Source organism: Aulonocara stuartgranti (assembly GCF_965226115.1).
Source record: "Aulonocara stuartgranti genome assembly, chromosome: 16".
In the NCBI taxonomy this organism is placed as follows: Eukaryota; Metazoa; Chordata; class Actinopteri; order Cichliformes; family Cichlidae; genus Aulonocara; species Aulonocara stuartgranti.
Window position 1 is genome coordinate 9,342,840 of NC_138952.1, and position 24,212 is coordinate 9,367,051.

Sequence of the window (24,212 nt, forward strand, 5' to 3'; positions counted from 1 at the left end):
ATAAACTCACTGCAGATGTGCCTTTAAACAAGGCACTCCGGTAGCTCTAATAATAATCTTGAAGTAGCAGGATCCCAAATTGTACACTCCATGGAAATCAGATTCATTTTGATAATTTAAATTTTAGAAAACAAAACACAAAAGCAAAAACGTAAAACAAATCTCGTGGAATTTTATTATCATGAGTACAAGGTCGAAGAATCCTAGATTGTCAGTAACTCTTGCAATTGTTGGTGTCATTAAGAGATGGCAAACAAGCCCCCCATGCATGATTAAAGTCTGGATCTGGATGAAGTTTGTGAATTTCCATTGCATTTGTTATGATGACACATTTTGTCCTTTCTCAGAATGGGTAAGAATATTTTTTAAAAGTTAATCAGGTCTGAGGTAGGCCTTATAGAAAAACAAACCTCGGTGGTACTAAATGGAAAAATAATAATGGATTGGATTTATATAGCGCTTTTCAAGGCACCCAAAGCGCTTTACAATGCCACTATTCATTCACTGGTGGAGGCAAGCTACGGTTGTAGCCACAGCTGCCCTGGGGCAGACTGACAGAAGCGAGGCTGCCATCGGCCCCTCTGGCCATCACCAGTAGGTGGTAGGGTAAAGTGTCTTGCCCAAGGACACAACGACCAGGACAGAGAGGCCAGGGAACGAACCGGCGACCTTCCGGTTACAGATGCGCTTCCCAACCCCCTGAGCCACGGTCTCCCCACAAAATAATAATCACAGGTTGCCAGTGAACACCAGGTCTTACTCAATAATGTGCTCTGAACAGGTTAATGTAAGATAAAGTTGTTTGGAGCAGAAGCTCATGCCTACTGTGAAGCCTGGCAGAGGAAATGTCCTGGTTCGGGGTTGCTTTGCTGCCTCAGGAACTCCAACCTGTGAGGCCATCTGTCCGAAAGTTAAGGATGAATCATAGGTGGATGTTTTGAACAGAATAATGATCCTAAGTACACTCTGATCATAGAAGGAGCAGCTCAGTAAACACAAGTCAAGGTTTATGGAGGCGTTAAACATTGAAATAATTTTGAATAGAAATTTGAGGTCTTTCCCTGTGGGGTGTGCCTGAAAAATCTCAAATCCTCCTTCTTGGTGTCATTATCAGAGCTCATAAGCAAAGGTGTTGGAAAGAAGTCAAAGAGTTCACCTCAGCTTTGTCTTCAAAACCATGGTCAGGTAAGACACCTGCACTACTGCTGACACTACAGCAATCTGTTGATCCACCTTCCTATCACTCGTGAACACTATCCTGTTTGAATTCTTTCACTTTTCACAGCCTCTTCAACCCAGGGGAGGAAATTTACATTTTTCCTCCAGCTTGGAGGAACTGACTCTCACCCTATCTGCTTCAGACTTTCGTGCATGCACTGTTATTCCTAAGATGAAGCCAACAGACCCAAAATGTCGTCTATGACTTCTACGCAAAGATGCAAACCACAATGATTGGGCTGATCTACATAGCCATTTATATTTAGTGAACATTGGAAACATCTCGGTTAACACTGGCACTCCAAATTGCAGAAGGTAAGCTTCTGTTGAGGTCATTTTTACAGCAGACATTTTGCCTTCTCTTCTGAGGAAATGGCAATGGTGTTGCAAATAATGATGGTTCTGTGCTGCCTAGGTTGGTATTAACAGTAAGACCCTGTTACAGAAGCAGCTAAATGAAATACAACCATTATTCATTCTATGACTCATTTCAATACAAAAATCTAAAGCTTTAATACAGAATTTGTCATGTTGATCTATCAATATGGTAACAAAATAACATTCAGTGTTTTCCAGGTCTACAAATGTCTGAAACGATCTATTAACATACAATAGAGTTCACAATAGTTGTAATTATACAATTAGTGAGCATAATCTGAAAAAAAATTGGTAACAGTTTTCATTATTACGTGTGAATCACACCCTAAATACCCAAAGGCAGTGTGATTAGAAAATATATTTCCCCACTAAGCTTCTCAAACATACAGTTCAATAAAATCACAGCCTGTTAGGTCTTTTTATTTCACCCTAACTCATCGTCTGACACATATATGTCACCTTAGCCTATTAAGTTGCACAATATATTGGAACAATAAGTAGGCACTTACACCAGAATGATTGAGAAAAATGCATGCATCAGCCTTTATCCACTTGATGAAAATAACTAATACGGCAGAACATAATAATGACAGTAAATCCGCCCATTCATCAAAATGAGGAACGGTGTAATTTCTTCGCTCATCAAGCACCACTGACCCTGTGGATGGGCGATCTTTATTACAGCTGGCACTTTAGTGAGGTGTGCAGAGTTATGTGCATGCAATACCCAGTCATATAATAAATGTTCAATATCTGTTCAACACCCAGATTAAAAACAAGCCGCACTGAGCGACTGATTCAGAAGAATTTTGCTTCATATAGAAAATAAGGGGCTTGACACTGAAGACTGTGCTGTGAAGGTCAGAGGTATAAATATAAATGCATCTTTTAAGTCTGACGACACAGTTTCAGCACAAATCCCAGCTGGAGATGAAGTTTTCCTGTGTTGAGGAGAGTCTCGAGGCTGTCCTCCCCCACAAAACAACCCTGCAAGGTGTTTTTTTTTCTCCAAGCTGCTATCCTCTTGTTAAGCAGTGATGTATAGATGCATCTGCTGCGTTGGATGAGACTCCTTTTTTTTTTTTTTTATCGTGCTGCAGTTCTTTGTCTCTTTTTTATCTTTGGAAAAAAAACCCTGAAACTATTCAGCCATCACTCTCAGACTCTTCTTTTTATCAGCTCTCTTCACGTGCAGCACATTTCAAAGCTCAGTTTTTAAAAACTAGATGTAACTACAGCCCATTGGCTCGTGCTATCCTGAGCACCTATTATTTTTCATAAGTAATCCATACCATTGAGCAACAAATGATGGGTAACCTCATATTGTGGAACATCATCTCAGATTTTCTCTTTGATCTTTTGTTGGCATCTTCTTCCTGTCATAGAATTTTTACTTTTTTCTTTACAGGAAAATGAACTCTAGCACAAGGAAAATGAAATATTAGGGTTTAATTCTTCACAGTAAAAGTGTTTATATTGGTCTAACTATAGCTCTGTAGCTAGCCACTAGTAAGCACATCATCATAGGTCAAATAGTCTATTTTTACTAACCATTTTTACTACTTAGTTTTCCTTCTTGGCTACCTCCAAAATTACTTCACAGCTTTAGGTTTACATTTAGTTTTTGTTTTATTTGTTTTTGTTTTTTAGAAATCCCTCAGTGAGAATATTGTATGTTATCTTTAGATGGGAACTTAGCATGCTAACTTCCTGCTAACTTCCACCTTAGCTAACTCTCCCTCATAAATTGTTTTTCTCATGAAGGCCTGGGCATTAAACCTTACTCTAAAACCTGGGAGAACAGCTACACTAATCACTTTATTGAAACTGAAAGTATTTAGACAATTTTTAACTAGTTTTGTCCAAATATGGACTCAAAAAAATCTGCATTTTTGGTCCAGGAATGGTCCAGCCCACCATGAATGATCATTCAAAATAAAAAATAAATAAATAATGATATCTTAGTTGTAGTGCAGCATGCCACAATAACCTACACTTTAGCTATCAACAGTGAGTAAGGTAGCCATTTATTTTACTTAAATCTCTCCCTTCCTAATTATGTCCCACCATCTACTTTCTTACAAAGTTACTCACACCTCCCTCTATCTCCTGCTGCACTTCTCCAAGACAAGTGCTAGCAACAGCAACCATTAGTGACTATGAAGGCTTCTTTTTTACTAGTTGTTACTGGTCCATTGCTTACATGTCGGTAAATCTGACACATTTTACTGGATTTATTTGTAGTTTCTCTTTCTTTTATTTTCTCAGATTTTCAGCTCCACCTTTCTGCTTATGTTTGTCAATTTTTGTCAACCACTTCTTCCACACTAAACTTTTCTGCAAGGTGCATGGGTGGACAGGAATGGTAGGGGAGGGGCTGGTTATATTAAGAAATTTGACTGGACAATCCAGTGTGAGTAATGAAAATGAACCAGTGGGCTGCTGTCACTGCTTGTGGAGCTGGTGAGCAGTGGGTCAAGTGTGTCTGCCCCCTGGCAAATGTTCAGTATGACAGAATACCAGTCCAGCCCCGGTTGTGCCCCAAAGTTGTTGTTTTTTTTTTTAATTTTTGGAAGTGATGGAGCATTTGGACTTCAAAATACAATACAATATATTAACCCTTTACAGCCGATCGGAGCGGGCACGCTCTGTTTTGCGTAACTATTTTTAAATCCCGGTAGCTCTGCAACCAAGTAAGCTAGCGCAATAATTTTTTTTGCATATGAAACTGGAGGAGTTGTACTTACATCTTATGCCATCAGCTTGTCCTAGGTCACAGTTTCCTTCCACATATAGCTTTGCAAAAACTGCATAAAAATCACTTGCAGCAACAAAAACATGATATTCCAGAAACACGCTTCGCCGATCCATCAGCTGTTTGTAACACTTCCTACGTCCATCAGCGCGAACTATCACATGACCGCATGACCTGCTCGAAACCGGAAGTGACGTCATTTTGCGGAAATGTAGTTTTTTACGATCGGGGCCTTATGAGCTTGTGTTTTACTTGTTATGTGTTTTAAAAAGTTATGTTTGACTTTATGACTTTCTGTGTCGTTTCTGGGATGCTTAAGACTCATATTGCACTGCTGGAAATAGTTTATTTTGATGCATATGCTGTTATTTTGCAAATTTGCACTATAATATTTATTTTCGTTTTTCCTGCAGTATATAAAAATTGGTGTATTTCAAAAATAAAACTATGAAGACACTCAAAATAAATTTCCTGTGGTGGGAAACTAGTTTGTGTAACTTTTTTGTATTTACAGTTTTGAGGGATAAGCCTCTTAAATTTCTCTAACTAGAAATATATGTTAAAAAAACAAAAACGATTTTCAATTTTTTTGTAGTTTATTGCACTTTTTTGCAATTTATGTAATTACTATGCACCTAATGCAGACATATTATTAAAGTTTGGGCTATAATGGTTGTATTGATGTATAGCAACTTGAAATGCTCCCAAAAATGGCTCCACAGCATGTAAAAATATAATATAAGCTCTGGCGAACTTGGTTCTATGGTAGGTCTTAAAGGGTTAAAATACAATATATTCATTATGAAGGATGCTCTTCACTTGCAGAGAAGGTGTGAGATGTTAATAAAAATACCCCTTGTTAAAAAGACGATCTTTGGGAAGCATCATGAGCAGGTGTTCCTCAAAATATTTCAGCAGTGCTCCTGGGGAAATAGTTGGTGACAGGGGATGAGTATTTTACCAGCTAACTCAAATCCACGAGAGGAATTAATAAGCAAAACAAGAACATCCAGTGCAGGCCTTGATTAAATAAAGCAAGCTAGCTGAGGTATTACGGTTCTGCAATATAACTTCAAAGACCCCAAAATAATAATGCACATAATGTAACACTGTTATCAGAGCCAAATCTATAAAATAAATATCTGTTTTAAAAATGGGTTAGTACTAGTCACAAACTAATGGGATATGATATGAGGATGTGATTTGCATACTCCCTTAGTTGAAAAAAATTGTTTCATTACAGAAAATGTTTCCTAATCAATAATAAATCATTGTTAGAGTGTTTCTACACAATGTACTATGTAAGTTCAAATGATCAGGGCTATTGAGGAATGTGATTAAAACATAAACACCACGAGTTTAACTAACTTGTGATCTAATTGTTACTTTCTTCCACTCTTTTTTCTTCTGGGCCTTTCCTGTACCAGAGTAATAAATCATTTTTTTCGGGACATACTTGTCATAATCTTTTTGCAAAGAGTTACAGTGTGCATAAAGGTGATCAGTACGGGTTAAGCAGTTCAGCATAGATAGCTAACCATACAGTCATATAGTCTCCCTTGGTCACCAAGCATGGTTTTAAGATATATTAACTGAATATGAAACTTTATGAACCTTTGCTATACATGTAATCTACGGCACTGGAGTATTGTGACTATTAGCCAATGTAGTGGTTCTTCTTTTCTACATAGGCTACATTTCCAGCTCTGTTTATTTTTAGCAAAGCTGGAGCAGCTAAATACATGAAATGTCTTGACTGACAGGAAAAAAGTGGGGCAGCCTTGGTTTGAACTTCTAATGTTTCCCATCCTTGTTTTCAGAGGTGACACATGGGTGAACACAGTTCAATAAAGACTTCAAACTTAGGTTCAGCAGTGTGCTAAATAAATATGATATTCTCTGAGGAAAATGTATTCAAAAGACTCAGAGTGCAGAATCAAAGCACAAGCTACCATAGAACAAGAAGCAGTTTATAACATCCACAGATGGAAGTGGCAGAATGGCCCACTGTGGATTCAAGCTGAATGTATTCCTCTTGTCTCGATCACGAGAGGAATAACAACTAAGCAGCAGGGAGTTCCTGTAAATACTCAGTAGCGGTAAAGTTGCAGTGAGTGTTTTTGATGTTTCAGCTGACACGTTATTGGGTTTAAGATTCTGTGATTTGTTTATTAATGAATCAGATTATTCATGTGTTTATGCTGCTATGAGTCAGAGTCAATACTTTAATATGCGTGTCACGTACAGGTCGTTGACATGGTTTTTAAAAACAACATAAACAGGAGAGTGAAAAGTTTATGAAGGATACGTGTTTTACATATTTTGCACTGGATATCTTATGTCTTATAGGATCACTCTGCTTAACAAATCCAGGTGAATCGAGGTATGAGGCGCTTGGTCATTTTGTTTTTTGTATGAAGAACTTTGTGTGTTTGTTTCAGCTCTCAGATAAAATTACAGAATTTCCAAAAAGTAAATGGCTGTGGTCGGCATTTACTCGCTTTAACATTACTCTGGGTTCTTAGCTAGCTTTATGTTAGCGTACTGTCAGTGCAGATGTTTGCAAAGACCTGATGTTGTGTGAGCAGCTGTTTCTATCCTGGACCATCGGAAGCTTTTCCTTCTATGCGCTAACAGTAAAAATAATGTCCATTTCTCCACTCCTTAAAAGGTAAAGATCTCTCCACCTGTTAGGGACCCTTGGTCTTAAATCTTTGTGAGTTTATTATTTGTTTTTGGTTTTGAGTAGGGAATTAAGTTCAAGTTTAATAGTCTCCTGTTTGAGTGGTTTGATTTTGCTGTCTTGTGTATATTAGCTTTTGTTATTTCCTGCCTTTAGTCCCTTGCTTAGTTTTTTGTGTTTAACCAGTTTCCCTGTTGTGATACCTTTCCGTTCCTCCAGTCTCCATGACTCCTTGTCTCTCTGTGTTCTTTCTGTCGACGCTGTGCCACTAACTGAAGAAACTTTTCAACACAAGTAACAACATAAATTATAACTGTAATGTAATTACACTAGAAAACTGAGTAGGAGTGGCTAGTACAGGAACACATTAAATTACTACGTGAGCATGTTACACCCACAACACAGCGACACAGAGGTGTTCCCAAACTATACAAGTGATATAACCCCTCCCGTGTCCTGGTCTGACCTAACGCCTCCTACCAGTCGAGCATGTCTCCTGTTTGTTTCATTGTGGAGGAGCAGCGGCTGTACTGAGCTCCCACAAATGTATAAAACCATTAACGACATTTCTTTTAATCAAAGTAAACATTTATATTTAATCTACTGTTTATTTACAAATGAGCGTTAAAAAGATTGAAATTTTAAAAAATACCTTACATTTTAACATTTTGTCTTATTACATGTGTGTTACCGATCACAGTAGATGTACAGAAGCACAACACCATTATGTTAGAGTTTCTGGAGCTAAAAAAAACCAAGAAATATTTTTAGTTTTGCACACATTTTCATGCCTGAGACTATTTTTTTATCTACTTTCTTCAGTTTTCTTTATTAAGTTTGTCTTTGTGGTGGATAAAAATATGTTTGACACCTGCTGCCTGTGGTTACATGAACATCAACTGAATGTGAGACATCGCAGTAATCAGCACGTTCTAAAGCATCTAGACCAGAAATGTACTTTAGCACCTTTCACTTTAGCACACATGTTGAAGTCCTGCCAACAACTTTAATGAACAGGCGCATCAGAACCGGAGCATTTTGTAATGATCCCTCGATGGCGAGGCGACCAGATGCTGGCAGACATCGTTACTGAAATCCCGTCTTACACAGAGGTGGCAGAGTAAAGGGGGAGGCTGCTAACTCACATGCTGCAGGTGTTGGTGTTCTAGGATCAGTAAAAGAAAAATTCAGTCGCAAAATAATTTCACAGAATCTCCGCGCAGTGACACGAATTACATACATAAACATGGCAATTCCCTCCTTCAATCTGCCGTCCATTCAGTGTAACAGTGGTGCGCCACTATGTGGGCGTTTATAATAATGGGGTGGTTGGTTGGTGGCAGAGGGGGGTTGACAGAGCGCCTCACATGTATTAGAGTGGTACAAGCTCACTGATGAGGCCTGCTGAGAGACTAGCAAACGGCTTCATCTCGGTGAACAGGCTCACTCTGTGCAATATGACTTGATGAGAGAGGATATGATTCACGGTTCCCGTTGGCTTCCCAGCGCGGATTCCTCCATTTCACCTCTTTGTCAGTGTCTCGCTTCTTCTAAATGGGGCTGATGGTAGGACTGTGGGGCCCCGTGTTTTAAGTCGCACGAGATGGGAACAAGTTCTCATTTCTCTTTTTAGGGTTGTATATGAAACGCTATGAAAATGGCACAGAGATGTTTGACATGTGCTGGAATTGGAGGGTTTGCATTAACAGCTGTGACATTAGCTGATTAATGTGAGGCAGAAGAGGGGCCCGAGGGCCAAAACTGAGCTCTACCTGTCGCTTCCATTGACAGTGACTTCGTCCCATCAACATTTGTTTCCTATTTCCAACAAAGAGAATGCTCCGTGTCTTAGGCCGCTGCAAACGTTTGTCTCAATTACAACTTCTCCACTAAAGAAGAAGTCAAAGGTTAAATATTTCCTCCCACGCTTCCCCCTCAGCTACCAGCCTCAGACACAGATATGTCTCGTCAAAGGTCGCAGTCTTGAACTTCAGCTGCCGTAGCTGGACAGAGCCGCGCCAGCAACTCATTCATAAAGGCAGGGCGTGCGTGAAAGCGCTTCGTGTTTACAGTCACTCGCTTGATTTATTAGTGCAGCGTTAGCGTCTGCAACACATTAGTTATTCTGCTCGCCATTTAAAAAGCCCATTCATTACACGTTAATTAGTTGTTGATAACAGCCACGGGACAATGCCAAAATACGGGAAAGATGGGCGAGATCAGGTCTGTTGCCAAAGCGTGGGGTCGTTGAGAGCCGAGTATCAGTACTCTTGGCTGTGGCGGCTCCTCTGGGGTTCATACTGTAATTTGGTAAGTCATAAACACAGGAAGCTGAGAAATACATTAGTCAAATAAGTGCTAATGGTTTAAGAAGCTTTCATTCATAGGATTTGAAAAACTTAAAATGCACTGGAAATCAGCCATTTGGGAGTTTGTGCTAAATGTACTGTCAACATTGGTTTGGCAGTCAGTCATATAGACTGTGTTTTCCAGCCAGGGTTACACAATATACCTCCTCTTACCTTAAACATGGAAAGAGGAGCATAATGATAGCTCACTGTAATCCTATTATTAACTTTGACCTACTGGCGCCATTGGCAGGCCCGTGCCAATGTCGTTATAGTTTTTCATTTCTTCGTGATATTTTTAAAAATGTCTGTTTTCTACCTTAAATCTGTTGTTTCTTTTGGTTTCAGAAGAAAGTGGTTAATTTCAGTCTAGCCTTTTCATCTCATGAAAATATTTTAATTTAGTTTTTTTTGTTTCATTCGTTCTTTATTTTTAAAATATGGAAAATATTTATCAAGGGCAGTAGTTCAGAACAGCTATTTTATATCGTTTTTCTTTTATATGGTTTTCTTTTATAAATGATTGCACTAGTTTTAGATTTTTGTTTAGTTTACCTTGCTCAATACCAAACAGCACACAAGCCTTTTCGGACTGCTATGACTTCTTTGTCTTTATCACTTCATCGTGGGAAGTTTTTGAACATACTTATTAAAAAAAATGCTACATTAAACCATTATTTTTGCCCACGAGGAATCCCAGCTAGAAAATGATCCTGGTGTCAAATGTAGGCTAAAAATGAGCCAACTATCCCACACCTGTGAGTTTTGAATTTATTATTTATCCAGAATGCAATTTCTTGGAAGTTTTCTCTAGAAAACAGATCAGCCAACCAGGGTACCAATGCTTGTTTTAGTTCCTCTACATCACTGATGCAGTTTATCCCAACTACAGTATGATACTGATGCTCAGAGCTGGTCATAGAAAGAAATCGTGCTAAACAAAAAAAACCAAACATTTTTCTTGGAGGGCTTTGAGCTCTCAACAATGCTTAAAAAAAATAACAAAAATTGAAAATAGTGCAAAATTTCAACCCGCCACCTCAAAAATATTTCTAATGCAAACGTTTGCATTAATTGACTAAATGACTACCTTAAACCCTCATCTGATTTTGTGGGGGTCACACTGGATGTAATTGGTTTTTCCAATTCAATACAAAAACTTTAAGAGTTGTTTTTGTTGTTACATAGATCATAAGCATTCATAGTATTCACTAGAGTATTTACACAGATTATAAGCATATATCCATTCACTCATTCTCTTCCTCTTATCCAAAGTTGAGTCACAGTGGTGGCAGACTAAGCAGGGTATTACAGACATGTTTTTCGCCCGCCAGTGTTTTCCAGTTTCTCCTGGGGAATCCCATTGTGTATCCAGGCCAGATGAGATATGCACCTCATGTGAGACATGACTGGAAAACATCCAGCAGTAATTGTCTAAGAGGGATCCAAATCGGAAACCTGAACCACCTCCATTGGTTCCTTTCACATGAAGCAGTGACTGCTACGTTTGAAAAAACAAAAACAAACTATACTTCAGTCATGAACTATGAGTCATGACTGAAAACGAGGGTTTGTGTGTGAAGTAAACTGTTTTCATGATTATCAATCACTAGTGACAGCTTGTTTTATCACATTACCTCCAGCCAAAATCTTAAATACTGTAGGAGATTAAAAAAAAGTGTCAGTGCCAAATATGCTGTTGGTTCTCTGCGTGGCACCAAAACAGCGCTGACCCTTGAAGGCCTGGACTCTACATGACCCCTTGAGGTGCTATTTGGTATTGAGTACCAGGACATCAGCAGGGGATGCTCTGAAAGTCCTGGAAGCTGTGAGTGGAGCCTCGGTGGATCAGAATTGTTCCAGCTCGTCTACAAACACCCTGTAACTAATTCATGCCATCAGCGTCTCTCATCAGACCACTGATGGTAGCACTCATCACGGCTGACTGAGAATAACCAAGCATTGTTGTTTAGAGGCCATAATGACTGCCTATCTATTTGTCCCACATTTAGCATGGAAACTTACCTTCTTAAGTTGCTGAGACATTGATATATAAGACAACCTATACTCTGTTCAATTATGATGTACAAATAGCAAAAGTGTGTTTCCCCTTTTGCTTTTGGATGTTTGTCTTCTAGTCCCAAAGATCTCATGTAGTATAACTTGGAAATGGACGGATCAGACGCCACCTCTCTGGGGACACCTCAGGCCCTCCAAGGTTTGGAGGCCTATCTCCACCCACCACCACTTCCCCTGCCGGTGGCGGACTCCCTCAGGTGTCGGTGTGTTGGTGGTTCTTTGTGTCTGGGGGTGGGCGTCCGGGTACACACCGGCTCACTCCTTGGCGGCCGCTTGTCGGGGCCTGGGGCCTGGGGCTCGCTCGGGCCCCTTTGGAGGTGGGGTGCCCCCGGCCTCTCGGCCTGGGGCTCGGTCACTCAGGCACAGCTGGGGGCCGGCGGAGCTCACGGGCGCGTCACTGCAACTCCCCCTGACTTCTGCTCCGCGGCTGCTGGGCGAGCCCTCATCTGGGACTCTCCTCAGCTCTTACTGGAACAGTGGCGCGGCTGCCCCTCTGTTGGTCTTCCATGGTCTCTTGTGTTCTGGGGGCCTCTGGATGTCTGGAGTTTTGATCTCCTCCATACCCGCTTCACACCCTGGAGGACGGGGCTGTGGCCCCCCCACACTCCCTAGCAGATCATTACATGGAGAAACCTTTGGAATGCAAGCATGCTGATCCACACAGGTATGCACACATGGGTATTCACAGACGCGGACTAAAGCTTTCTTGGCTGCTGCCTCAAAGCACACTGTGCGCTGTCTATCTTGCGTGCTGCACAATATCGTTTATTATTTAGTAAATATTGATATCTATGACTAGCTAGTTTATTGTGATGGTGCTTTGTTTTCTCTATTATTATGTTGCTCTTTGTTGTTTGCTGTCTCCTCTGTTTGTTTTTTTTGTTTGTTTTTTTTTTTTTTTCTCCATACAGGTGACCCAGGAGTTCTTTTTTTTTTTTTCTCTCTCTTCCCCCCCCTTCTCACCGTCTCTTCTCCCCTTTGGTTTTCTTTCTTTCTCTCCCCCTCTTTCTCTCATTCATTCCCCCTGTCCTATTTATTAAAAAAAAAAAAAAAAAAAAAAAGGAAATGGACGGATCAGTGAATTTATTGCATGTGTGCTCATAAGATGAGCTAGATTTAGTTTGCACTCTGAAAATCCTCCAGATGATATCCACAATGAATGTTGTTCCCCTTCATCAAATCATCAGGAGCATGGGACTGTCTCAAAGGTGTGATGGTCAAGAGGATTTGGGAATGAAAAGCTTTGATGTTTCTGGAACGGGTCATTTAAAGTGTGTGGCACATTTCCCCTGGCACAGATTTTATCGTTGGGGTAGAATTGTCTAGGCACTAATCTGTCACACCCTCGATACAAAAGGCCATATCGAAATGCTTTCATGTCTCATTCTACTCTGCTGGCTAACAGTTGTTGGCTAATGGATTAATCAGCTTTGATTTTGAGCTTCGGTTTGGAGAAAACATGAGTACTCTGTAATACAAAGATGAAATGCCCAACCCTCGCCTCCAAAGGCTGAGGAGGAAGGCTGTAAACATCAGCTGGCAGGATGTCTGCCCATTGAGCAGACCTAGCATGATATAAAGTTTGCCGAAAGGGAAGATCTCGCTGACAAGGGGCTGCCAAAATCGGTCAACGGGAGGTTTTTGGGTCAATCTGAACTTAATACTCTCAGATTTGGCTCAACGTATTTTGCCAATAACAATAATAAAATGGTCCCAAGCTCATTTTTCTACCATCTGTATTCTTTCACACGTGTAGACTAGACCTCTTGATCCTATAATAATATTTAGCTCATGTTGGGTTCATGGAGAGTTCACGTGGAATTTCAGAATAATTGAAAGTAAAAGAAAATTCACGCAATGGTTCACTGGGCGAGTTCACTTCCACTAAATACATTTTCTCTCGCTCCAATTAAGACACGTTAAAGAGGCACGCCAGGCAAATGGCCTCTTTATGTTTTTGAACATGAAGAACTTGGAGTGAATACAGTAATGAAACGTCTGTCATTTATTTAGTGTTATGAACAAATTTTTCATTGAAGAGCACATCGCTAGAAACAAGGGTGTAGTAAAAGCTACTCCATGCATGTGATCCACATGAGTGTACCCCTTAGGGTTAATTATTCAACCTCCTTCCTTCAGGACCTAATGGCACATACGTGTCTGAGCCGCAAAAGGCTTACGTTTGCACGGTTTCTTCAAGATTTTACATTGCAAATAAAGTAAAACATACATTTTAGACTCAGATTTTAAGGTTTTACCATTTTATTTAGTTAACCTTTTAACCCTGCGAGGCTGAAGTCATCGGTAAAAGCCTGAACCCCAACTGTAACACTAGACAATCAGATTACATTTTTTAAACTGCTCTGTCTTGGCAAGCTGTAAAAATATAAACACAGACAAAAATATTTAAATGATTTCCTCAAAAAAGTGTTTTATGTTTCTCCAAATCATAGTTAGGGTTGATTTGCTTCTAATATTTTATATTGAATTTTCATCTATATAACACAACTAATTACAAATCTTGCTCATTGGGGGTCACATGATTGTTGGGGTTTTTTTGTGTTATTGTAGAGTCTTTATGTTACAATATAAAATGGCTTCAGGTAACTGCTGTTGTGATTATGCACTATATTAATAAAACTGAACTGAATTGAACACCTGCAAATGTATACCAGAGAGACTTAATGGAAAAGGTAAAACCTACTTGTTTCAAAACCAGGGAAGTTTTGGAACAAGTAGAAGTGTTAGGTTACATTAAATTAAAAACATTTTATCTATTAAAAAAAATATATACAATTTTTTTTTTTTTAGTTTTTCTTTTGCCTTGTTGCATTGTGTTGCTGTTATTGTGACTGTCACTTCCCAGCAAGAAGGTTCAAAAAGTGCTGCACAGTACTAGACTATTACTAAATGTATGACTTAATAATTTGGACTGGCGTTAGCCCCCTGTGACCCTGAATTAATAAGTTGTTAAGAAAATAAATAGATGGGTGAAGTTACAATTAATTTTGCACATTTATGTCCATGTTGCACAATCACATTGAGGTGCAAAACTGATACTAGAGGTTCAGCACTGATCTCAGTCAAGTTGACGCCACAGAAGTACAAATCATTATCCTCTCATTCAACTTTAATCTTAAGAATACAACAGCAGTGTCTAATTTTAGAAAATATAACCCTCAGTCGCCAACATGTTGACCTTTTGACCTCCAATGGCTTCCTGTTAGCTGTAAGCAAAACAAATCAAAAATATATTGATTTGAAGTGAATATTTTTTTTTTATTATTATTGTATTTACGTTCCCAAACTGTAAATCTGTCTAGCCTATTCAACACATAGCATGCATGCATACACCTGATTATACCCCCAGGTATGGGCTCTAAATACCAAAGAAAGAAAGTCGTGCTGATAAATAGGAAAGTTCACATTGAGAGGAAAATTTTGTGTGCTTCAATCACAGGGAAATTAGCAACAGCGAACAAAAAATTAAATAATTTTGAAAAACAAGCACATTATTGTTGTGCTCGCAGGCAGTGTGTAGCTGGAGAAAACAATAAAGGATTAGCTTGTAGTGACCTGGACTTTAGTCAAAATTAAACAGAAACTGGTCGATTTTGTTTTGTTTTGACTATAATTAAAACTATTGAGCTGCTATGTTTGTGATCTTAGGAAAAATATTTTTAATTTGATTCATTTGCACAAACATGAGTAGGACTCAGTGTGCCTGCAGGGCAGTGTTCCAAAGTAGGCCTAAACATATGAGATTAGATAGGACCATGACATTGTACAATAAACAGTTCACTACAGGGTAGGTGATAAAAAGTTTTAATTATTTACACCTGTTAGTGTTATCGATCCGCTTGTTTCTTTTCAGCAGGCTGCTGCCTTCATCATGAGGCTAACATACATATTTTTTTGAATAACCAGGACTTAACTCAAAAATGTCTCTTTGGTATTAACAGTTTCCAACCCCCTCTATTATAGTCGGATACCTCTAATAATATTATCTTTGAGGTTACATTAGAAAAGTATGGATGCTTTAATTCTCTCTCATTGATCATTTTCCTTGATTTTTATCTTTTGATATATTTTTCTCTGCTTGCAGATGCCCAGGATATTTAACAGTAGGTGCAGTAATCTACACACTGAGCTAAAGTCGTAGCCTGTGGCCCATGTTAGAACTTAGAGGAGGTCAAAGCATGTAACAAGTTCCAAGGGCTTTGACAAATTTGTTAAAAATTTATAGCGGAGTGAAAGCGGCTCAAGTGTGGCTGTCAGAGCCGCCAGAGCGCTGTCCCCATCTTGTCAGCCGCACTGTCCCACAGCAGGAGCACAAACAGCATCGCTGAGACAGGAAGGCTTTTGAGTGCTCAGTATTCATTATTTACACGAGGAACGTGGCGAGGAGGAAATCCACGGGCATCCAGCTGCAAGGAAAAGATCAAGGAAGAAGATCTATGTTTTTTCTGTCTCTGAGCGAAAAGACTTTGAGGCAGGTTAATGGGCGGGAACTGATGAATCATTTCGCACATGTGTTGTGATTTAATTTATTTGTCAGAACAGGTAAGATAGTCGCTGTGCTGTGATTTTTGTCTCTCGGTCAATTTTTATATGAGTGATGAAAATAAATCGTTCGTTACAAGTCCCGACAGATGAGTCAGAGCTGTGAATCACAGTTTTATAGTTTGCTGAAGATGCTGGTGGCTGGATGTTAACGGCTGAATGCACTCACATGATTAAGTCATAATTTTACATGAGTAAGTCATACAAAGAACACCATAGCCGACGAATAAGGGCACATTTTACAAGCAGAGATATTACCGCCTACTTGTGCACACCCCAGCCACCATCCATCAGGTTGGGTTCAGCACTCGGAACAAATTTCTCTCTCATCATTTATCTGGTTTCTTTTTTTTCTTTTTTTTTTGAGAGCCGTCAAGCTCATTTCTGCTCCCACTAATCCCTCCATTCTAATGCTTGTCCACATCGGGGCTTGGCCACATTAAACCAATGATTAATGATGTATTGATTGGGCTGTTTTCCACCACCGAGCCAAGGTGCTGAGTTGACAGCACACTTGCTTATCTGTGCCACCCAGCTTGCCAGAGGAGAATGTTTCCTGCAGGGGAATAAAGGCCTGGTACACGCCGGAGAGCCAAGGAGCATTTGTACGCTTTTGTTCTCCAACCGGGCAAAAACAAAATCCCCAAGAAATTTTAATTTGTCGTTGTGATGGATGTGCCGTGTTTCCTTGTCATTTCAAATTCATCCATTTGTGTTATTATCTGCCGTGCTTTTCATGGAGTATTTCACGGAGATCTTTCGACGTTAAACCAAATGAAGACAACATTAATTTTTCCTGATTCGAGAATGAACCAATAAATCCCAGGTGTTAAAAATGATTTCATTATTATGAAACTTGAAGATAATTTGTATTTAAAAGCAATATCTTTAAAATGCTTTCATAACACAATTTTTCCATTGAGAAATTTTTGCAGTTTTTTTAACCACGGCTGTCCACTTCTTTCGGCTGAGTTTTTGGCTTTCACCAGCTTCATATTTTCAAACCAGACATCGCAGTCAAGCGATAACTACCACTGACTACCATATTTCTTATGGTAGTCAGTGTAATAAAGTGATAGCTATGCCGTAAGTCATACATTTCTTTATTGTCTGTTTGACTCTAAATGGACCATAATTTACTAAATAAACATGAAAAAACAAACAGGAGAAGTTTTTACTGAGGTCATAAAACAGTCTGCCGTCTGCCTTCTACTTTAGACCATTAGAAAGATTGCATTTGCCATCATAAAGGGAATTGTCATACAGTTTCTCATTTGTGTAACTTTTTTATTCAGCTAGTCATTTGATGTAGAATTCTTTTATTGTATTTTTCTTTTATTCCCTTTTGTTCTGTATATTTAACTGTATTCTGATATCATATATTTTAGTTGTACAGCACTCTTTATCTATATTTCTGTGTAAAGAACTTTATAAATACCTTTTGTATACTTATTTACTTATTGATCCATTTTGGATATGGCACTTTTGCACTTCTTACACACACACAGGCGGCTGTAGCTGCTAGCTGTCTGCTAGGCTTGCTCAGCTAATTGTATTCCCTGAAATGGAGCGTTTTGGCGTAATTTTAATGAAATTATCTCATTGATAATATGGCTGTTAATTGTACTAACGGGCTGCCCAAAAAATGTGAGCACCAGTTTTGATGAATGAAGTTTTAGGATTTTTTTTTGATGTTACTGAGCACCACCTATCAGATATCTGTGTCTGTGCAATGTTCCCATACAGTCTGTGGTTGTAGCCTAGCAACCAAGCTTTAGCATTAGCTGATAACTTTGTATTCTACCCTTGAATGCACTTCTTGCTTTAAAACTAACACAACCTGTTGATGACCTAAAATGTCACCTAATTTTCACGTCATAACTAGAGCAATCTCAAAAGTAGCGATAAGTAAACCAAACGCAGCACAATAAATAAGTTCCACATTTGTTTATTTCAACATGGCTATAGGTGATAATAAGTGCTAGCTAGCTTTGGATAAATTAGGAGCAGAAAGCCTAGATGACCTACACATAGAACTTTTTACAGGGTGGAAAATGTAGGGTTAATATAAAAGATTATTCTAATTCTGTTTAAATTTAGTCACATAAAATGGTGTAGATATTGTGTACTAATGCAGACATGACAATGGATCTTGGTAAGAAGCCGGCCGCGTTTCTGGGTGTTGTTGATATATGGCTTTCGCTTTGCACGGTAGAGTTTTAACTTGCAGGTGTAGCGCATACTGTGTTAACTGACAATGGTTTTCTGAAGTATTCCTGAGTCCACGTGGTAATATCCTTTACAGGAGGATGTTGGTTTTTAATGCAGTACCGCCTGACATATCGAAGGTCATGGGCATCCAGTGTTGGTATTCAGCCTTGCTGCTTACGTGCAGAGATTTCTCCAGATTCTCTGAATCTTTTGATGATATTATGGACAATTAAATGATATTAAATGATAAAATCCCCAGATTCCTTGCAATTGTACAATAAGAAACGTTGTTCTTAAACTGCTGGACTATTTGCCCACACAATTGTTCACAAAGTGGTGATCCTCGCCCCATCCTTGCTTGTGAACGCCTGAGCCTTTTGGGGATGCTCCTTTTATATGCAATCATGACAAACACCTGTTTCAAATTAACCTGTTCACCAGTTGCATGTTCAAAACAGGTGTTTTTTTTATGAACATCTCTCAAACTGCCCAGTGTTTTGCTGCCCCTGTCCCAGCTTTTTTGGAACCTGTAGCAGGCATCAAATTCAGAATGAGTGAAGATTTGCAAAACAACAATAAAGTTTATCAGTTTGAACATTAGATATCTTGTCTTTGTAGTGTATTCGTAATTGGATATAGGTTGAAAAGGATTTGCAAATCATTGTTTTCTGTTTTTATTTACGTCCCAACTTTATTGGAATTGTACATGGATTTACTTTAAGTATTGAATATTTCAATACTTGTAGGTATCCATTATATTTGCGGTGTCTGGACTGTGTCATTTTATTTCGGGAGATTTTCAGCTTGCCCTTCCCACTCATCATCACACTGTGCATGTACCCATCAGCCTGTTCTCTCCTGACCTTTACCATTTTGAAGAGCACATTTTAAGCAGGGGAGAGTAAATTACCTGTATGGAGATGACATTTTCATCTAATGTTCACTTTGTGGCAAAATTGGTATCTTCCCCAATTGCACGAAGTGAAAAAAAGGTCTGCTGTTCTTTTTTCCCCATTACATTTCTCTCTCTCCTCCCTCCTCTCACCCACCTACTATTTCTCTGAGTCACGCTTGCTTTCTCTGCCTGCACACCCTCTTTCTCTTTCATGACCCACGTGTGCTTTTTCAGCAGCAATCTATTACCTACTCCACATCCTCCTCCCTCATTCGCCTGCAATCTGAGCGCTGTTCAATCTCTCGTCCCCCCTTGTATCTCTCTCCGGCACTCTCTCCTTTACTTCCTTACCCTCGTCTGACACCTCACTTCCTCGTGTCTCTTCACCTGCGATCCGCTTTTCCTTATCACAGATTCCCTCCCTGATTGGCAGATAAGTATCATTTTGGAGGGCCTCCACAAGCCGCTGCCTTCTCATTTCCTGACTGAAATGGCTTTTCTGCCTATTTGCACTGTCAGTGATCATACAGAGCATTCTCTGCATAGAGCACTGATTCCTATCTCCTCCACAGATACAGTAAAAGGGGGCGATTGGGAGAGTCACCTTTAATGGATGTGCTCTCTCTCCCCTCTAAAATGCGAGTTTTGACTTTGGTTTTGGGAGTGAGAGGTCACAGAATTATTCTCTGAGAGATACAAAATTGCGACATGTAAAAATCTTTTTGCGGTCCTATTGCCAAACGAAAATGGGTTTTGTGTAGGATTACAGTTTGTCTATAGTGTCTGATGCAACGGTGCTACCTGCTGTTAAACTGATCTTTCCATGGTGCTATCAGCATATTAAAGTGCAAGAGGAATCACTGAAGGCGGAATCAGTTATGTTTTAAACAGATCAACAGCCAGAAGCTGAAAAAATAAAACCTGCAGTTCCTGTAATGGCCATGAGGGGCTCCAGCAGTTAGTCAGTCCCCCATAGACTTCAAAGTTAAAATGTCCAAATTTGTATCAGAAATAAACATGTTTACAGCCTGCTGCAAAAATGATGTGAAGCATTTTAAATATAATTATCTGACGAGTAAGATGGTGTGCTTAATTGTACTGTTCCAGTTTTGGTGCATGAAATTCTTAGACTTTTGTGCATATAGTTTCAGTTTATTCAGCCTAATGTTGAAGCTATTAGATGTTGAAGCTATTAGAGCACTCACTCATCAAAGTATGGTCACATTTGGCTCCAAAAAAGGGATTTCACAAATCAGTTGTTTGGGAATCTTCCTTGCAAATCTTTTCCACAGATTCCAAATATGGAGAGGATTCTGTGATTAAATGTTTTTCATTCATAGACAAAAAAATGATTTGTGTTTTGACACAGTGTGGTACATGCACTCATCAGCCACAATATTAGAACCAATAACTGTGGAATGAATAACATTGCTCAATTTGTTGAGAAATCTTGGGCCCTGACAGCCACGAGGATGATATGGAACATATCTGTCCTCCCCGTCCCCGGGCATTGTCTTTGCAAATTTATGATCAGACACAAATTATTTTTCATATTCCACATCACATCCTCATCAACTGTTGTCAGATTTTCATAATAGAATCACAATCTCACAGATGTTTGTACTTTTCATGTCCTTAGTGAACTTTAGGGTTCACAGGCTTACCTGCAATTGAGAGAATCTGAATTTTCAACTCTAACAAAGTTGCATCTTATATGAGTAAATTCAGCAAATATAGTTAGTTGCAGCTCATTAGGGTGGAAAGCACAATATGTGCTCACCCACCCATTTTTTTTCCTATTGTATATGTACAAAGATAACTCCCATAGGTCCTCAGGCTTCAGTCTAGAGTTCATAGCATGTCATTTGATCAAATATCTTTTTTTCCACAGCTTATCTGGTTCAGGGTTGCAGGGTGAACAGAGCCTGTCCCTGCTTATATTTGGATCTAAAAGTTGGTTGTTGGATCTCTGGATTGAGCTGATGGCCCCCTCGAGGCGTGCTACCATCTGTTCCAGCCCCTGACTCTCAGCGCCCTCTTGATGCTCATAACTCGAGTGTCCCACAGGGTCCAGAGATTTGGAAAAATTGGAATGTCCATAACAGGCATGGATGACTGCATAGTGCGGCGAGAAATAAAAGAACATGACACAGGTTTTGTTTTGTAGTTTTCTCTCTGAACTGGGAGGATTTGTATTGTGCCTCTAGAGACTTGGAGCAGCACAAACATTGATCAAGAATGAAAGTTGGAGCTTTAAAAATATTCAGTTCCTGTTGTTCTACCCAGAAATGATGAAAAATAGTGATCGACCAGCATTATTCCTATAACCCACCACAGAGAGTATGGATTCAAAGCTTTCTTCTTTTCCTGCACAAGTAAAATGCTAAAGGCTTTGTGACTGTCCTATATCATGACCTTGAAGAGCAAGCCAGTATGCACTTTATCAAACTCAACACTCCTAACCTTTAAGACCAACCTGAGGACAACAATCTTTGTCAGGTTTGCTGTTTTTCTTTCTTCACTTTTGTTAAGCATTGAGGAGCTGTAATTTCCACACAGCCCGGTCCCCAGTGGTCCGTCAGTAAGATACCTGGAGTTGTTACAGATTTATGATTAAACCTCAAAGCCTCCACAGGTTTGAAGAGCATGTGGTGCTATTTGTTGGATTACTACAGTTGATATCAACAGTACACATCGCACAATAAAAATACAAAGAATGACAGAATCACAACACATTCGATCCCACTGGTAATAAAGACCATATTGCATTGTTTTCTTGGTGTCTGAATTTCTTTGCGTGAAGGACGTGTCCCTGTTTTCAATTCCAGGTTCTCTGCGTCGTCTCTCTGCTCTGCCCTCTGTGAACTAAAGCTGCGAATCTTGTCTGCATTAAGCGCCCACTTCATGTTGTCACGCTGACACAAATGCTGGCTCAGAGCCTGGCTTCAGCCGGCCCCACCCCGAGTTTATTACAGAGAGGGGAAAGTAAGTCATCGTCCATTTTCTGCATCTGCCGAGCGGCCTGATCCGCTGAGATGACAGGACATGACGGACAGGAGCAGAGATAGATTTAGGGAGATGGGAAATATGAAAGTGAGCAGGCAGAGAAGAGGGGCAGGAAGATAAAAGCACGGTGAAAAACCGAAAGACAGGCAGCGCGGTAGAAGGGGAGTTAAAACAGGAGAGATGAGAGACCATGGGGAGAAAGGAAAGAGAAGAGAGGGCTTGTTGAAAGGGAGGAGAGAGACAAAGAGATCAAGAAAGGGAAAGTGAGAATAGAGAGAGACTCAGACGGGGGGGGGGGTTATCTGTCATTTAGTTCCAGTCGAGGTCTGATGGTTGCTCTCTGTGCTTCTATCAAGCGCAGCACTGATATAATGGTTAGCTGGATGCTTGGTCTCTTTAGTCCTGACAGACTGCTACAGATATAATGGGAGACTGACAGTTCATGTCAGATCGGGTGTCCTTGTGACCTGAAAACAAAGTGTGGGTGTTCAAGATGAGCAAAAAAAAACCCATCCACCAAAGTCACTGTGAACTCGTGCACACAGAGTATACATCCATATTTTTATTATCAGGGTCATTCCATAAAAAATCAATCAGTGCCTCTGGCCTGACCTGCTGGAGAGGGGTGTTTTTTCTGCAGTAGCTGTGGTATATTTAATGAGGACATGCAAGATTTTACCCACATACCCTGAAAACTTTCCAAGTTCCAGACCCCTGAAATACACTGAAAAAAAGGGATTGGAAATCTCTTGGTTTTATATAAGCATCTTGGCAACACAATTGCTTCATGCTTTAAAGTTATGTGTAATTATATAGTGTAGAAACAACATGATATGCAGAGGGCATATTAAATTGCTCATATCATGTTCGAGTGAAGTAAGTCAATAATATAGCAATGTTAAATCTCGCGACATGATTTCATCTCGTGCGCTTTGGATCGTGGTTTGAGGAAGGCATCCATCTCAGTCAAGTCGAGCAGCCGCCTCTACTTTTTCCAGTATATCGAAAAAAGGAAATTGGGTGGTTGTTACATTTACAAAAGTCTAACTTGAACAAAATAATTTCATGTTTCTATGGTGAACGTAATTATCTGTAGGATCTGTATGAAATTCAACAACTTAGTTTGCATCATGTCATCTCAGCAAGAACAATCTAGTAAGAGCGGTTAGTTGCTGGACGCATGAAATCCACAAGATCACATGAGATTTCAAACTGCAGGAAAATCATTGGAGTTATAAGAGGTAGACAACTACACACACACTACATGTATGCTATCGCTATTTATTGTGGTTTAACCTGTCAAGGACAAAATCTTACAGAAAACTGCGCATCAAGCCTTGAAATCATAGCTTTCCTACTTTTGTTAAACCTCGATTGGCAACTTGGTGGTGTGGTGGTTAGTGCTGTTGCCTCACAGCACAAAGGTCCTGGGTTCAAATCCACAAACTGGCTAGTTTGCAGTTGGTTCTCTCTGGGTATACTGGTTAAATGTCGTGCATTTATTAGAGTTAGGTTTATTGGTGTTTTTAAATTACCCATGAATGTGATTGCAAATGGTTTTTTGTCTCTATGTGATAGACTGGTGAGCTGTCCAGGGTGTACCCTGCTTTGGAACCATCACTTCAGGGTTTATGCCCCTGCAACTTGGATGAAGATAGCAGGTTGATTCAATTTTTCTGTTAACCAGACTATTATGTAATATGAAGACAACATGTAGTATTTAAGTGACCAAGTAGTATTGGGGTAAAAGTTGACAAAATTGTGAAGGATTAAAACATTCCAAGAGCTCAACTTACTTCATCTAAACATCTGTCAATCACGTTTTATCAACAAGAAATGCACAGGTTTATTGAATATGAATAAGTTGTGTTGATTTAACTCCATTGTTTAAGGTTCTGCCAAAGCAAAACAACTGCGTGCAACCCATGTCCACTATTGAATTAAGTAAATCCGACATGCTCTTTTTTTCAGTGTACACAGGATGTCCCCATGCACTGACTGAGCAAAGCGTCCACACACTGAACCGCCTGCAGCAGAGTTTTGATGCGCTGCACTAATGTGGCGCCACCACTGCAG

The 24,212-nt window shown here is 39.6% G+C and overlaps 1 protein-coding gene across 1 annotated transcript in view; it reads left to right on the top strand.

Moving 5' to 3' along the window:
* LOC309690442 (uncharacterized protein) overlaps positions 1–21,058 on the top strand; it is a gene marked incomplete at its 5' end in the record, with an annotated part of 30,147 nt that extends 9,089 nt beyond the window's left edge. The window contains 2 exons of the mRNA XM_082507474.1: positions 1,115–1,185; positions 21,022–21,058. Of these exons, the coding sequence (XP_082363600.1) occupies positions 1,115–1,185; positions 21,022–21,048 (98 nt within the window). The 3' untranslated portion in view covers positions 21,049–21,058. The remainder of the gene's footprint in view (positions 1–1,114; positions 1,186–21,021) is intronic.
* Positions 21,059–24,212: the final 3,154 nt, after the last annotated feature.